This window comes from Phacochoerus africanus, chromosome 15 (assembly GCF_016906955.1).
Source record: "Phacochoerus africanus isolate WHEZ1 chromosome 15, ROS_Pafr_v1, whole genome shotgun sequence".
Lineage (NCBI taxonomy): Eukaryota > Metazoa > Chordata > Mammalia > Artiodactyla > Suidae > Phacochoerus > Phacochoerus africanus.
The window spans coordinates 39,416,046-39,432,771 of record NC_062558.1 but is presented as its reverse complement, the minus strand read 5'-3'; the positions used below and the strand labels follow the sequence as shown (position 1 = coordinate 39,432,771).

Sequence of the window (16,726 nt, the reverse complement as noted above, 5' to 3'; positions counted from 1 at the left end):
TCTCCACAGTTGCCTACTGCCTACACCCCCTAAAGCTTAAAAGTAGAGGGTCAAAACTAAAATTTAAAGTAAGTGAAATAGGAGTTCCTGTAGTGGCTCAGTGGTTAACGAATCCGACTAGGAACCAGGAGGTTGCGGGTTCGGTCCTGGCCTTACTCAGCGAGTTAAGGATCCGGCGTTGCCGTGAGCTGTGGTGTAAACCGCAGATGCGGCTGGGATCCCGCGTTGCTGTGGCTCTGGGGTAAGCCGGTGGCTACAACCCTGATTAGACCCCCAGCTTGGGAACCTCCACATGCCGTGGGGAGTGGCCGTAGAAAAGGCAAAAAGACCAAAAAAAAAAAAAAGAAGTAAAATACCTTCCTGCTCTGAATAACATATATTCAAGGGAAAAGCAAATAGAAAAATTAATAAATCACTTCCTCTGGGAGGATTCAGAAAGTTTTGCGGGAGATGTTTTTGTGTTGGATTTGGAAAAAAATAAGCACAAATCTGGCAGATGAAAGTGGCAACTGGAAGAATAAATGCAAGAGGTATGGAGACATCAAAGAGCATAGTTGTTCCGGGAGTTCCCTGTTGTGGCACAGGGAAATGAATCGATAGTTCCACTCTCTGGCCTTGCCCTGAGCTGTGGTGTAGGTGGCAGGCCTGCTCAGATCTTGTGTTGCTGTGGCTGTGCTTTTTTTTTTTTTCTCTCTTTTCAGGGCCGCATTCTCTGGCATATGGAAGTTCCCAGGCTAGGGGTCCAATCGGAGCTAAGGCTACCCCCTCTACGCCACAGCAACACTGGATCCCAGAAGTGTCTGTGATCTACATCACAGCTCAGGGCAACTGCCACAGATCTGACAACGCTGGATCCTGGAAGGACTGAGTGAGGCCAGCAATAGAATCCACATCCTCATGTATACTAGTTGGTTCATTTGTGCTGACCCACAACCGGGAACTCCCTTCGGCGAGGATTTCTGGTCACTTTGTACTCTGTTCCTTCGTTTCTGAAATGGAGATAATAATATCTAATCTCACCATGCCCAGGGGCACGTGAAATTCCTCTAGCTAGGGTTAAATCCTGTGCCACTGTACCAAGGAGAGTCGCTACAGTGACAGCGCCAGATCCTTAATCTGCTGTACCATGAGGGAACTCCCCAAAGAGTGCATTCTTAACCATTAGTCTGTAAAGATTAAATAGATGTCTAATGAAGATGATTAGAGAGTTCTTTGCTCATACTAGAATTAAAAACAGGGAGTTCCCCCTGTGGTGCAGTGGGTAAAGGATCCAGCATTGCCACAATTGTGGCATAAGTCACAGCTGTGGCTCAGATACAGCCCCTGACCTGGGAACATCCATATGCCACAGGTGCGTCCAAAAAAATGGGAGGTTCTTAAAAATTAGAATATTATCTTTTGCAAAACAAACAGCATGATATATGTTCAAAGGGTTTTTTGTTTGTTTTTACTGCATCAAAGCTTTTAAGGTAAGATAAAGACATACCATATGATATCACTTATATGAGGAGTCTAAAATACGTCACGAATGAACCTACCTATGAAATAGAAACAGACTCACAGACATAAAAAAACAGACTTGTGGTTTTGGAGGGCATGAGGGGGAGGGACCGGGAGTTTGGGGTTGGTAGACGCAAAACTGTTATATTTAGAATGGATTAGCAGTGAGCTCCTACTGTATAGCACAAAGAACTATATCCAGTCTTTTGGAATGGAACATGATGGAAGATGAGAATGTATATATATATTATATATGACTATATATATGTACGAATACATATGTAATGACTGGTCACTTTGCTGTACAGAAGAAACTGGCACAACATTGAAAATCAACTATACTTTAATTAAAAGAGAGAGAACCCCCCCCCCGAAAAAAGGAGGATAAAAAGCCCTTAAGGCAACATGTACACAGCATGCCATCTTTGGGCTTGAAATTTCCATTCTCTTCCATTTGCTTGTTGCTGGTGGCTAAAGGTTTTCACCTTGAAGTGTCCAAACCACCTCCTTGGCTGCTGTGTCTTTGGGAATCATGTAGCCTTTTTCTGGTTCTGGTTGTCTAAGGATATAAATCCAGTGCTCAGATGCTTATGAAGATCTCAGACATTTCAATGGGACCCTTCAGACTACAGTAAAGGCAGAGTTGCCATGCTTGCTGAAACATGATTTTTAAATGTGTCTGCCTTCCCTACAGATTAGGGATGAGTGTGATCTTAATAGGCCGCTTTTTATACCAGTTTAGGATTATTCACTAACCAAGCATGTAATAGTCTCAAGGAAAAGCTTAGACATTGCTCTTTTTGAAAATGCAAATGTCAACACTTTATTTGTTCAGCTTCCTAAGCAAAGCATCTCTTAGAAACTATTACTTCAGAAAATGTATCACAATAAATAAAATGCAGAATTTCTTGCTAGAGCCCCTCAAAAATTCTGACAATCTCAGTGACTTTCACCGAGTAAATGCCCCAAAATATTTGTTAAGGAGTTTCCATTGTGGCTCAGCAGTTAAGAGCCCAACTAATACTCATGGGGATGCAGGTATGATCCCTGGCCTTGCTCAATGGGTTAAGGATCCGGTGTTGCCACAAGCTGCAGCATAGGTCACAGATGCAGCTCGGATCTGGCGCTGCTGTGGCATATGCTGCGGGTGTGGCCCTAAAAAAGACCAAAAAAAAAAAAAAGTTTGTTAAATGACTCATCATTGAAATTAAAAACAGAATGAACCCCCTCTTGTGTTTTGTTGTGGTACTGCAAAATTTAGCATTCCTTAGTTCGGCAAAGTATCACCACTCTATTAGTTAGCTATAAAATGCTCTTAAATTTGTTGGGGTATTTATTTATTTATTTATTTATGCTTCTTAGGGCCATATCCACAGCATATGGAAGTTCCCAGGCTAGGGGTTGAATGGGAGTTACAGCTGCTGGCCTATACCACAGACACAGCAATGAGGGATCCAAGTTGTGTCTGCGGTCTGCACCACAACTCAAGGCAACACGAGATCACCAACCCATTGAGCGAGGCCAGGGATCAAACCCACATCCTCCTGGATACTAGTCACTTTCATTTCCGCTGCTCCACAAGGAAAACTCCTGCTCAGATTTTATTAATTACAAAGTAAACATTTTTGCAGACACTGAGTCATTTTAAGCTTCAATGCAATTTCTCTATGAGGTAGGAATTGAAGATGAAAGAACTGAGGTATGGTATTCCAATTGTGGCTCAGTGGGTTAAGAACCCGACTAGTATCCATGAGGATGTGGGTTTGATCCCTGGCTTTGCTCAGAGGATTAAGGATCTGGTGTTCAAGCTTTCCCATAGGTCGCAGATGCAGCTCAAATCTGGCAGTGCTGTGGCTGTGGCATAGTACAGCAGCTGTGGCTCCATTCGACACCTAGCCTGGGAACTTCCATATGCTGTAGGTGTGTCCCTAAATAGAAAAAAGGAAAAAAAAAACAACAACTGAGGCTTGATTACAAAAAAATGGCTTATTTAGGTTCACATGTACACTTGCAATAAATTGTATCTTTTTGTGCCACCAAAGCCAGAAAACCAGTAGACAGCTATGTGGCAGAGAAAGTACTGTCCTTTCATCTGCCCAGAGATCTCTTGCTATCTGACCTCTGCACATGAGTTTTCTTATTTATAAAATGGGGATGATATTAACAATATCAATAACTCCCTATATGGTAACATTAATATCAACACAGTGATTCACTCCCTCGTTCAATTTTCTCATAAGGAATTTCATAGAAGCATCATTTAAACATTCCTGCAAATAATTTGAGTGTCTACCAACACAGGAATTGACTAAATAATGAACATCCATATTATGGAATATTATTCAGGTATGCAAAAGAATGACTTACATCTAGTTGTGCATGCATGTCTAGAATGGTTGCATCAGCTGAATATGGCTATTGAACACTGGAAATGTAGCCTGTTCACACTGAGATTTTACACATTGGCTATATATGTAAAATACACACTGGGCTGGCTTCAAAGGCTTAACAAGAAAAACAAAAGAATGTAAAATACCAAACAATTTTTCTATTTATCAGTTATATGCTGATAGTTACTATGACATTATTTTGATATATTGGGCTAAATAGACATATTTTTCAAATTGATTTCACTTGTTTCTTTTGACTTTTTTTTTTTTTTTGTCTTTTTAGGACTGCACCCAAAGCATATGGAAGTTTCCAGGCTAGGGGTTGAATGAGAGCTGCAGCTGCTGCCTTACATCACAGGCAGAGCAATAGCAGATCCTTAACCCACTGAGTGGGGCCAGGGATTGAACAGGAGTCCTCATGTATACTAGTCAGGTTCATTACCACTGAGCCACAATGGGAACTCCTCTCTTTACCTTTTTAAAAGTGTGAATACTAGAAATTTTAACATTACATACATGGCTCACATTATATTGGACAATCAGTGCTGGTCTAGAGGGATGTCCATTACATATTAAGAGAAAAAATAAATCATAAAGTTTTATTTTTATATATACACACACATGGAGTTCCCTGGTGGCTCAGCAGGTTAAGAATCTAGAGTTAGAGTTCCCATCGTGGCTCAGTGGTTAATGAATCCGTCTAGGAACCATGAGGTTGCAGGTTCGATCCCTGGCCTTGCTCAGCGGGTTGATTATCTGGTGTTGCCGTGAGCTGTGGTGTAGGCCGGCAGCTACAGCTCCAATTCGACCCCTAGCCTGGGAACCTCCGTATGCCGTGGGTGCAGCCCTAGAAAAGACAAAAAAAAAAAAAAAGAATCTGGAGTTGCTGCCGCTGTGGCATAGGCCACAATCTCTGTGGTGGTTCCATCCCTAGCTTGGGAACTTCCACATGCCTTGAGTGTGGCAGAAAAAAAAAATTCCCATATATGTTGTGTGTGAATGAGCAGGATGTGTAATATATGTGTGTGTTCATATAGGTATAGAGAAAAGTGAGGAAGGATTGATACCAAATTTTTTTTTTCTTTTTAGGGCCCACCTGTGGCATATCCATACTCATGGATACTAGTCAGGTTCGTTACTGCTGCGCCACCACGAGAACTCTGACACCAAGTTAATGCTGATGGGGGTTGGGGTAGGGAGGTTGTATACATTGTGAAGCAGGGAAAATTGCTATTTTTATTTGGCCTGTTACAAGGAGCTTGTATTGTTTTTGTTGTTGAGAAAGAAATTAAAATAAAGCATATCTAAATGACTATTTCTTAAGCTTATTATATGCCAGGCCCTGTGTTAGGCTCTGGGCATATGAAGATGCAGAAGGCAATGAGTTTAAGAGGAGCTCCTAATCTAGGAGAAGAGACAGAGAAGTCAACCAACAATGACACTGAACTGTGTTAGGGGCCAAAAGAGGCATAAACATGCAGCTCCCAAATCATAGGGAGAGACTCCAAAGCCTCTGCTTTATTCTAAGTAGTCAAGAGTTTTGTGCTGTGCATGTTTCCTGGAGGAGCTTATTGAGTTGAAGTGGAATCTTGCAGGATGCTTGGTTTTTTAGATGGAGACCATTTGAAAAGGTATTTCAGACAGAAATAACTAAATTTTGGTAGATAGGGATACAAGAAACAGCCAGAGGCATATGTGAGGGAGTAGAGGTAAATGAAACTGACCAGGTAGGCATAGTTCATGTTTAGAAGGGCCTGATGTGTTAATGGAAGCATTTTCTTTCTTCCTTTTTTTTTTGGTGGCAGGGGGTGGGGGGCCTACGCCACAGCCACAGCAATGCCAGATCTGAGCCACGTCTGCAACCTACACCACAGCTCATGCCAACGCTGGATGCTTAACCCACTGAGGAAGGCCAGGGATTGAACCCGCATCTTCATGGATCCTAGTCAGGTTTGTTAACCGCTGAGCCACGATGGGAGCTCCAGGTGATTCTTCTTATTCTAGAGGAGATGACTTCCAGCCTGAGATCAGAGACAGACTTGAGTTCACAGGGAGGGAGGTCAGAATCATCCAGGAACAGGGAGAAGATTGTTTAAAGGCTCTGAGCTGGGAGAGAACAATTGAGGGGAAATGGAAGTTATTCAGTATGGCTGGGTCACAGAATGCTCATGCTCGGGGAGGGGAGCAGCTGGTTAAGTGAGCAGGGACCAGACCAGGTAGTTATGAAAATTTTTTTTTTTTTTTGCTTTTTTTAGGGCCGTACCTGCAACATATGGAGGTTCCCAGGCTAGGGGTCTGATCAGAGCTACAGCTGCCGGCCTACACCACAGCTACAGCAGTGCAGGATCCGAGCTGCATCTGTGACCTACACCACAGCTCATGGCAATGCCGGATCCTTAACCCACTGAGCAAGGCCAGGGATCGAACCTGCAACCTCATGGTTCCTAGTCGGATTTGTTTTCACTGTGCCATGACGGGAACTCCTGATCATTATTATTATTATTATTTTTGATCTTTTTGCTATTTCTTTGGGCCGCTCCCGTGGCATATGGAGGTTCCCAGGCTAGGGGTCCAATCGGAGCTGTAGCCATTGGCCTACGCCAGAGCCACAGCAATGCGGGATCCGAGCCGAGTCTGCAACCTACACCACAGCTCACAGCAACGCCGGATTGTTAACCCACTGAGCAAGGGCAGGGACCGAACCCGCAACCTCATGGTTCCTAGTCGGATTCGTTAACCACTGCGCCACGACGGGAACTCCCTGATCATTATTTTTTAATGGTCACCCAGGGTTCATGGAAGTTCCCTGGCCAGGGATTGAATTTGAGTCATAACTTTGACCCAGGCAGCAGATGTGGCAATGCTGGATCCTGTGGGGATCAAACCTGAGACTCCTCAACAACCTGAGTCACTGCAGTCAGATTCTTAGCCCACTGTACAACAGTAGGAACTCTGTAAAAAAAAATTTTTTTTTGGTCTTTTTTGGGCTGAACCCACGGCACATGGAGGTTCCCAGGCTAGGGGTCCAATCAGAGCTATAGCCTCTGGCCTACGTCAGAGCCACGCCATCCTGGGATCCAAGTGGCATCTGTGACCTACACACCACGCTCGCAGCAACATTGGATCCTTAACCCACTGGGTGAGGCCAGGGATCGAACCCTTGTCCTCATGGATGCTATGAGGGTAATTCCCATAAAATTTTTTTTGATTGTATCCTAAAAGTAACGAGAAGCCATTGAAATGTTGAATTTAAGGAGTGACTAGTTTTTTGTTTTAGATTACTGTGGCTGTTACATGGTGAATGGAATGGAAAGGGCAAACCTGCAGGTCTGAGATCAGTCAGGATGTTGTTTGAGTCATTTGGGCAGCCAGGATTTAGGTGAATGGAAAGAAACAGACTGGGCAACTGTTTGTTGAATGCCTGCAACCTACATCCAACTGGCATATATTAAAGATGATTTTTATAAGGGTTTTTGGGTAACATTGAGGCTGAAGCAGTTAGCATATTTTATGACAGTTCTTTGTATCAGAGTGAGATGACTAGCAGTGGAAGGAAAAAATGAGGATTTTGGATGATGTGAGTTTGAATTCTGGCACTGCCACTAACTACATCTGTGGCCATTAATGAGCCACACAGGCATTCATCAGATAAAAACTCTATCTTCTCACTGCGGTCTAAGCTGCTATCATCTCTAGCCTGGAATTACAGTATTTTAATATTCTGAACTGGTCTCTATTTCTAGCCTTGCCCTCTTGATTCACTTAATCAAAGTACCAAAGTAATACTTTTTTCCCCCGCTTTTTAGGGGTGCACCTGCAGCACATGGAAGTTCCCGGGCTAAGGTTTGAATCAGAGCTGCAGCTACTGGCCCTCACCACAGCCATAGCCACAGCAATGCGGGGTCCTAGCGGTATCTGCGACCTACACCACAGCTCATGGCAACACCAGATCCTTAACCCACTGAGCAAGGCCAGGTGTCGTACCCGCAACCTCATGGTTCCTAGTTGGATTCGTTTCTGCTGCACCACGATGGGAACTCCCTTGTATTCCTTTTCTAATATTTCTTTGTTAGTATACAGAACTGCAACTGATTTCTGAATGTTAATCTTTTTTTTTTCTTTTTTTTTGCCTTTTCCAGGGCCGCACCTGAGGCATATGGAGGTTCCCAGGCTAGGGGTCCAATCGGAGCTATAGCTGCTGGCCTATGCCATGGCCACAGCAACGTGGGATTCGAGCTGCATCTGTAAACTACACCACAGCTCACAGCAACGCCAGATCCTTAACCCACTGAGCAAGGCTAGGGATTAGAACCCGCAACCTCATGGTTCTTAGTCGGATTCGTTAACCACTGAGCCATAATGGGAACTCCTCTGAATGTTAATCTTATATTCTGCTATTTGCTGAATTTGTTGATCAGTTCGAGTAGTTTTTGGGTTGAGTCCTTAGGGTTTTCAATGTATAGTATCATGTCATCATCTGCATTCAGTGACAATTTTACCTCTTCTCTCCCAATTTGGACAACTTTTATTTCTTTTGTCTTATTGCTTTGTCTAGTACTTCCAATACTATGTTGAATAAAAGTGGTGCGAGTGGGCATCCTTGTCTTGTTCCCGATTTCAGTGGGAAGGCTTTCAGCTTTTCTCCATTGGGTATTATATTTGCTGTAGGTTTGTCATAAATGGCTTATTATTATGTTAAGGTATATTCCCTCTACACTCACTTTGGTAAGAATTTTTATCATGAATGGGTGTTGAATTTTGTCAAATGCTTTTTCTGCATCTATTGAGATGATTGTGCGTTTGTTTTTTTTTTTCCCACCATACAGCAAGGGGATCAAGTTATCCTTACATATATACATTTTTCCCCCACCCTTTGTTCTGTTGCAATCTGAGTATCTATACATAGTTCGATCGTGTGGTTTTTGACTTTTCTTTTGTTGATGTGGTGTACGACATTGATTGATTTGCATATGTTGAACCATCCTTGTGATCCTGGGATGAATCCCACTTGGTCATGGTGTATAATCTTTTTTATGTTTTTGGATGCAGTTGGCTAAAATTTTGTTGAAAATTTTGGGGTCTGTATTCATCAAAGATATTGGCCTATAGTTTTCTTTTTTGTTAACATATTTGTCTGGTTTTGGTATTAGGGTGATGGTGGCATCATAGAATGTCTTTGGGAGTGTTCCTTCTTCAAACTTTTGGAAAAGTTTAAGGATGGGTATAAGTTCCTCTTTGTATGTTTGGTAGAATTCACCTGTGAATCCATCTGGTCCTGGACTTTCATTTATAGGGAGTGTTATCATTTCCTACTACTCTCCTTATATTTACTATACCCTTCCCACCTCCTACTGTGCTCTAGGCAGAGATTTCTTCATTTTCCCTCCTGCCTCCTGCCTCAGGCCCTTTGCAATGGCCTCTCCCTGTGCTTGAAATGCTCTTCCCCTAAATTATTCTATTTCTACATCAGATCTTTACTCAAACGTTATCCTTAGTGAAGCCTTCCCCAACTACCTTTTTTAAAATAACATAAACGGCTATGGAGAAAAGAAGGGAAATGAGGATGGGAGTATTTCTCTTGATTACTATGGCTCCTATCACAAGAACACCGGGATTTTTGTCTTTTCAGTTCACTGCTACATCCCGATGTTTACTTCCAATAAAGCACTTAATAGGCCAGGCCTCGTTCTAAACATTTTACATTTTTAATTCTCCCCATAAACCTAAGAAGAAAATACAATTCTCGTTGTACAGAAATGAAGGAATGGAGGAAACAGCCTCAGAGAAATCAAGCAGTTTTCCCAAGGTTACATATCTGGAGCGAAGCGGCTGTTTGTAGAATGAAATGAATGAAATTCGACTTGACGGCGCGGGAATGGAATTCCACGCGGTGGGAGTGGATGCGATCAATTCCTGTGAGCGCGTGAAACTTTAAGCGCGCAGCACAGGCCCCGCTGTGAAGGCCTAAAGGAGGAGGTGAGGGTACTTTGGGAACTGCACGGCAGCTGCTTCACCGAACCACTAAACTGCCATAACCAGTTGCAGATCAGCCCCGGCTGACTGGAAGCAGGAAGTAGCGGCCGGCGTCGCGCGGGGTGACGTCATGGTGGCGCCGGCGCCGAGGGGCGGGGGAGAAGGAGGAGCGAACCGAGGTTGGGGGGCGGCTGCACAGTCTCCGGGATCCCCAGGCCTGGAGGGGGGTCTGCGCGCGGCCGGCTGGCTCTGCCCCCCGTCCGGTCCCGAGCGGGCCTCCCTCGGGCCAGCCCGATGTGACCAGGCTCAGTGGAGCCTGAGCAAGGAACCGGTCCGTCGCGGAGCCGGAGAGCGGGAGGAACATGACATCGCGGAGGTGAGGAGCCCCGAGGGCCCAGCCTGGGCCTCAGCCCGGCACCCCCCCGCGCCGCGTTTGGTCTGCCCCGCCTGGGAAGGGGCGGCCGGGCCAGGCTTCGGACTCCGGCCCGGGGTCGCGGGGGCAGGATCTGTCCCAACTCCCTGTCCCTCCTGGGCCCCAGGGCCCGGCCCCACCGCGCCCCCACCCCTCTCGTCCTCATTCATTTCCTGCCTCCCCGAGTTCCGGCTCCTGCAGCCCTGGGGATGCCCGTCTGGACAGGGGCAGGTAGAGCCGCCCCAGGAACCGCGGACGCCAGCGGCCCGGCTCGGCGCCGCATTCCTGACCCATTGCCTCATGAGAATTGCCTCATGGTGATTCCGAAATAACCCCGCTCACTTGGGGAGGCTCCTCGGTCCGGGACGCGGGAGGGGAGAGGAGGGAGTTGCGCGGGGCCGGGCCCCAGTTGATCCAGCGGCTCTGGGTCACTCTACTTCTTGCGCGCATTCGGGGCTTTACTCAGGATCCCTGACCCCTTTACATGCTTTTTTGCATCCCGTCCCCCCGACTACTCACGTGCCAGAAATGGAAAAACTGACTGTATCTACAGCTATTAGAAGTATTTCCTTCCTCTGCGATCTTCTCTTTGGGAGATTGGAGGGCAGGGAGCTCTGTCTCTAGTTGTTTAATCCTTCACCACAACCGTAAATGTCTGGTAACATTAATCACCCCCGTTTTATGGATGTGTAAACTGAGGCTCAGAGGAAACATTATAGTAATAGGATTTGAACCGAAGAGTCCTCAGAGTAGTGAATTGAGATTCTTTGAAAGTTCAGTGTAGTTATACCATTAATAGCTAACATTTATTTAGCTCTTACTGTATGCCAGATACGTTTAATCCTTACTCTCAACCTATGAGATAAGTAGTGTTATCACTGTTCTAAAGATGAGTAAACTGAGTTTCAGAAGTTAGGCAACTTGCCTAAGGTCAGTCTATCAATAAGTAGTGGAACCAGAATCCCCACTGTTAATTACTAGGTTGCTATTATTGTTTCATAACTATTGCCAATCATTTGTAAGCCTTAATTTTGTTGTTAAACAGTAGTGTGATCTGTTGTTTTCAGATAATGATCCTGCTATGTATTGCTACTTTTTATATACGATTCAAACATAAGATCCATTGTTTAGACTTTCCTTCATTGTCCTGTTATGGTCACTGTCTCAGACATTTGAAAAACTGTTTCAAGCTGTTAGAGTTATTTGAATGAGAGATTTCAAAATATTAGGAATGCTTTCTCAAAAACACCTGCATATTTTTCATTAATGGAATGAAAAGAGAAAGAAGAAAACTGGAAACTTAGAAAGTGAGTGCTTTGGACAGGTCTGTTGGCAAGTGCTTACAGATCTGGGTAATACATAATTGCATTTCAGCAGAACAGTGTATAGCCTCAAATGTGCTTATTCTTTAGGGAGCTTTTAAATAAAACAGTTGTCTATTCTTTAATCTGTCAAATAGTCATTGAGCCTTTTGTTCCTTGTGTCTGCTCTTCCAGACAAGTAAGGATCTGCTTCTTTTAGGAGACAAAAAGATTGGGGGCTGGGGCTGGGATAGGGGCTGGGTAGTAATAGACTCTACATTGTCTAGCTTGTTAGTTTAGAAGCCAGGAAGTGTGGTATAGCCAAAGCAGCAAGTGGTAAAGATGACAGCTTGAAATGGAGTAATTCCTTCTCTCCTCCAGCCCTCTCTTACCTGTTATGAAAAAGAAATGTGTGCCACCTAAAAGTCATATTATGAATATAACACACATAATTGGAAACTATTTATTATTATTTTTCAGATAGATGTTTTATTTTTAACCAGCTTTATTGAGGTATAAACGACATAGAATAGATTGCATATATTTGTTTTTCTTTCTTTCTTTTTTTGTCTTTTTTGGCTGCCCTGCGGCATATAGAAGTTCCCTGGGCCAGGGATTACATCCAAGTCGAAGTTGTGACCTAAGCCGCAGCTGCGGCAACACAGGATTCTTAACCCACAGTGTCAGGCTGGCCATGGAACCTGTGTCCCAGTGCTCCCAAGACGCTGCCAGTACCGATGTGCCATAGCAGGAACTCCCAACTGCATATATTTAAGCATACAGTTTGAGAAGTTTTGACACATAGATACACTTGTAAAACCATCACCATAATTGAGATAATGGACATATCCATCACACCTTGCCATGGCTCCTCAAGCCCTTTCTAATCCCTTCCTTCTCAGACAAACACTCTTCTGTTTTCTGTCCCTGTGTATTAGTTTGCATTTCCTAGAATTTTGTATAAATGGGCTTTGATGTATGGTTTCTTATGCTCAGCATAATTGTGTTGAGATTCAACCATATTATAGTGTGTGTGTCAAATAGTTCATTACTTTTTATTGATTAGTAATATTCCATCGTATGGATGTACTGCCATCTATTTATCCACCTACCTGTTGTTGGACATTTGGGTTGTTTCAGAGTTTGGCCATCACAAATAAAGCTGCTCTGAATGTTGGTGTACAACTGTGTGTATAGCTGTGTACCTCATTCCTCTTTGGAAAATACCCATCAATGGTATGGCTGGTTCACATAGTAGATATATATTTAACTTTTTTAGGGGCGTTCCTGTTGTGGCTCAGTGGTTAATGAATCCGAGTAGGAACCATGAGGTTTCAGGTTCGATCCCTGGCCTCGATCAGTGGGTTAAGAATCTGGCCTTACCGTGAGCTGTGGTATAGGTCCCAGATGCGGCTTGGATCCTGTGTTGCTGTGGCTTTGGCGTAGGCTGGCAGCTGCAGCTCTGATGAGACCCCTAGCCTGGAAACCTCCATATGCTGTGGGAGAGGCCCTAGAAAAGGCGTGCGTATGTGTGTGTGTGGGTGCGCACACACACACACACACACACACTTTCCCAGAAATTGGCAAACTTTTTCAGAATGTTTATACCATGTACATTCCCACCAACAGTGTATTAGAGTTACAGTTCCTCCACATCCTGAACAACACTTGGTATGGTCCATTTTTAAATTTTAGCCATTTAAAAGGTATGTCGTATCTTGTGGGTTTTTTTTTTTTTCCATGTTAGCACTTTAAAATTTTGAAATTTTGGAGTTCTTGCTGTGGTGCAATGGGATAGCCAGCATTTCTGGAGCACCTGGATGTGGGTTTGATCCCTGGCCTAGCACAGTGTGTTAAGGATCCAGCATTGCAACTGTGGCTTGGATCTGATCCCTGGTCTGGGACCTCAGTATGCCTCAGGGTGGCCAAAAAAGAAAAAAAAAATTTAAATTTTAATTGTACTCACTTAATATTTTAATTAAGGTGTAATTGACATATAACATTCTGTTGGTTTTAGGTATACAGTGTAATGATTTGATATTTATTCATTGTAGTTTTAATTTGTATTTTCTCCAATGACTAATAATGTTGATCATCTTTTCATGTGCTTGTGTGCCATCTTTGGTGACATGTCTATTTGATCAAATATTTTCCCTTTTTACCTGTTTATTTATTTATTAGTCGTGCCTGCGGCATGGAAGTTCCTGGGCCAGGGATCCAACCTGCACCACAGCAGTGACCCGGGCTGCTGCAGGGAAACACCAAATCCTTAACCTGCTGTACCACAAGGGAAGTCCATATTTTCCCTTTTTAAAATTTACTTGTTTGTTTTATTATTGAAATTGGAGAGTTTTTTGTTCTGGAAACAAGTCTTTGATCAGAATTGCAAATATTTTCTTTTAGTCTGTGACTTGTCTTTTCATTTTTAAAATGGTGTTTTAAACAGAGTTTTTTTTAATTTTGATGACGTCCAGTTTATCATTTAAAAAAAAAGGATTATGCTTTTGGTGACATTTCTAAGAAATCTTTGCTTAACCCAAGATCTTTTTTTTTTTTTTTTTAGCTATTTCTTGGGCCGCTCCCGCGGCATATGGAGGTTCCCAGGCTAGGGGTCCAAACGGAGCTGTAGCCACCGGCCTACGCCAGAGCCACAGCAACGAGGGTTCCGAGCCACGTCTGCGACCTACACCACAGCTCACGGAAACGCCGGATTGTTAACCCACTGAGCAAGGGTAGGGATCCAACCCGCGACCTCATGGTTCCTAGTCGGATTCGTTAACCACTGCGCCACGACGGGAACTCCTGCTTAACCCAAGATCTTAAATGTTTTCTCTTGTTTCCTACAATTTTTATAGTTTTAGGTTTATGATCCACTTTGAGTTAACTTCTGTATGTGGCATGAGGTGTGGATGTATCTTCTCTTTTTTGCATATGGGTATCCAGTTGTTCCAGCACTATTTGTTGAAAAGACTTTCCATTTTTATTGAACTTGCACCTTTGTTGAAAATCAGTTGTCCATTTATATGGGGGTCGTGTGTCTATTTCTGGACTCTAGTCTGTTCCATTGACTTGTCTTTCCACATGATCTTAATTACCATTGCATTATAATAAGTCTTGTCGGAGTTCCCGTCGTGGCGCAGTGGTTAACGAATCCGACTAGGAACCATGAGGTCGCGGGTTCAGTCCCTGCCCTTGCTCAGTGGGTTAACGATCCGGCGTTGCCGTGAGTTGTGGTGTAGGTTGCAGACGCAGCTCGGATCCCGAGTTGCTGTGGCTCTGGTGTAGGCCGGTGGCTACAGCTCCGATTCGACCCCTAGCCTGGGAACCTCCATATGCCGCGGGATCGGCCCAAGAAATAGCAACAACAACAACAACAAAAAAGACAAAAAAAAAAAAAAGTCTTGTCTTTTTTTTGGGGGGGGGGGCTGCATCTTCAGCATATGGAGGTTCTCAGCCATAGCCGCTGGCCTATGCCAGAGCCACAGCAACGCAGGATCCTCGCCGTGTCTGTGACCTACACCACGGCTCAGGGCAATGCTGGATCCTTAACCCACTGATCGAGGCCAGGGATCTAACCCGAGTCCTTATGGATGCTAGTCGGGTTTGTTAACTGCAAAGCCACGACTGGATCTCCTAACAAGTCTTGAAACTAGATAGTGTTAGTTTTTTGTTTTGTTTTGTTTTTTTGTCCAGGCTGGGCCTTGTAGAAGTTCTAGGGGCAAAGATTGAACTCATGCCATTGCAGAAACCCAAGCAGTGACAACACGGGATCTAACCTGCTGAGGCACCAGGGAACTCCCCAAGATAGTGTTAGTCTTAGAACTGTCTTCTTTTTCAAATGATTTTTAACCCCAGAATGAATTCATTCAACAAGTAGTTACTGAACCAGTTGGTACAACAGGCAAATATTGCTGTTCTAATGGTTGGGAGAGAAAATGGACCAACGCATGAATAAATAAAACCATTTCAGTAGTAGTAATTGCTGGGAGGATAAAAAAAATAAGCCAAATGCGGAGAATTAAAAAAAAATTTTTTTTTTTGGTCGCATATGTGGCATATGTAAGTTCCTGGGCTGGGGATTGAACCTGTGTAGATGCAGAGACAGCACAGGATCCTTAACCCATTTCCCCGTAGCAGGAACTCCAGAGAGTATGGTTAGTTTTGATAATGGGTTTTGGCAGAGTCTCTGGGAGGTGATGAGCTGACTCCTAAATGACTAATATTCTGAATTTTGTTTTGTTTAATGATCAAAACTCTTCTTTTTGGTTCATGGGTTTAGGGTTTAGAGTTTGTATGCATTCAGTAATTAAAATGTTGTATATTCAGTGTACTGATACCTCTCAACCTTATAGGTAGGGAAAGGAAGGCAGTGAACAGTTAAATGACCTTCTTTCCAGGTAATTTAGCAATGGTAGTACTGAGTTTAGATTTTGAGTTCCTGTTGTGGTGCAGTGGAAATGAATCTGACTAGGAACCATGAGGTTGCAGGTTTGATCCCTGGCCTTGCTCCTTGGGTTGAGGATCTGATGTTGCTGTGGCTGTGGTATAGGCCAGCAGCTGTAGCTCCAATCAGACCCCCAGCCTGGGAACCTCCATATGTCACAGGTGTGGCCCTAAAAAGCAAACAAACAAACAAAAAAAGATTTTGAGATTGCTTAGCTGCTCTACTCTGCCTTATTCAGCTGATAAAACTGGCTGGATTTTTCAGCATCTGCTATATCTCTTGCATTTACTTTGTTCCTCTGGAAGGTAAAGTCTGATGACTAGTTCAACATTTAGCTTGTTCTTTTTTTTTTTTTAAATTTTATGATGATTTTTCTCTTTTTTTTCCTTAATGTTATGATTTTTATTTTTTCCATTATAGCTGGTTTACAGTTTTCTGTCAATTTTCTACTGTACAGCAAGGTGACCCAGTCACACATACATTCTTTTTCTCACATTATCCTCCATCATAAGTGACTGGATATAGTTTCCAGTGCTATACAGCAGGATCTCATTGCTTATCCTTTCCAAAGACAGTAGTTTGCATCTATTAACCCCAAATTCCCAGTCTATCTCCCTCCCTCCCCCTCCCCCTTGGTAACCACAAATCTGTTCTCCATGTCCATGATTTTCTTTTCTGTGGAAAGGTTTGTTCATTTGTGCCATAT

General features: G+C 43.6%; 1 protein-coding gene across 2 annotated transcripts in view; it reads left to right on the top strand.

Annotated features, from left to right (window-relative positions):
- Positions 1 to 10,015: 10,015 nt before the first annotated feature.
- Positions 10,016 to 16,726, top strand: part of PTPN11 (protein tyrosine phosphatase non-receptor type 11) — a 91,284-nt gene continuing 84,573 nt past the window's right edge. For both annotated transcript variants that reach the window (XM_047759668.1, XM_047759667.1), the window contains exon 1: positions 10,016 to 10,239. In XM_047759668.1, the coding sequence (XP_047615624.1) occupies positions 10,226 to 10,239 (14 nt within the window). In that variant the 5' untranslated portion in view covers positions 10,016 to 10,225. The remainder of the gene's footprint in view (positions 10,240 to 16,726) is intronic.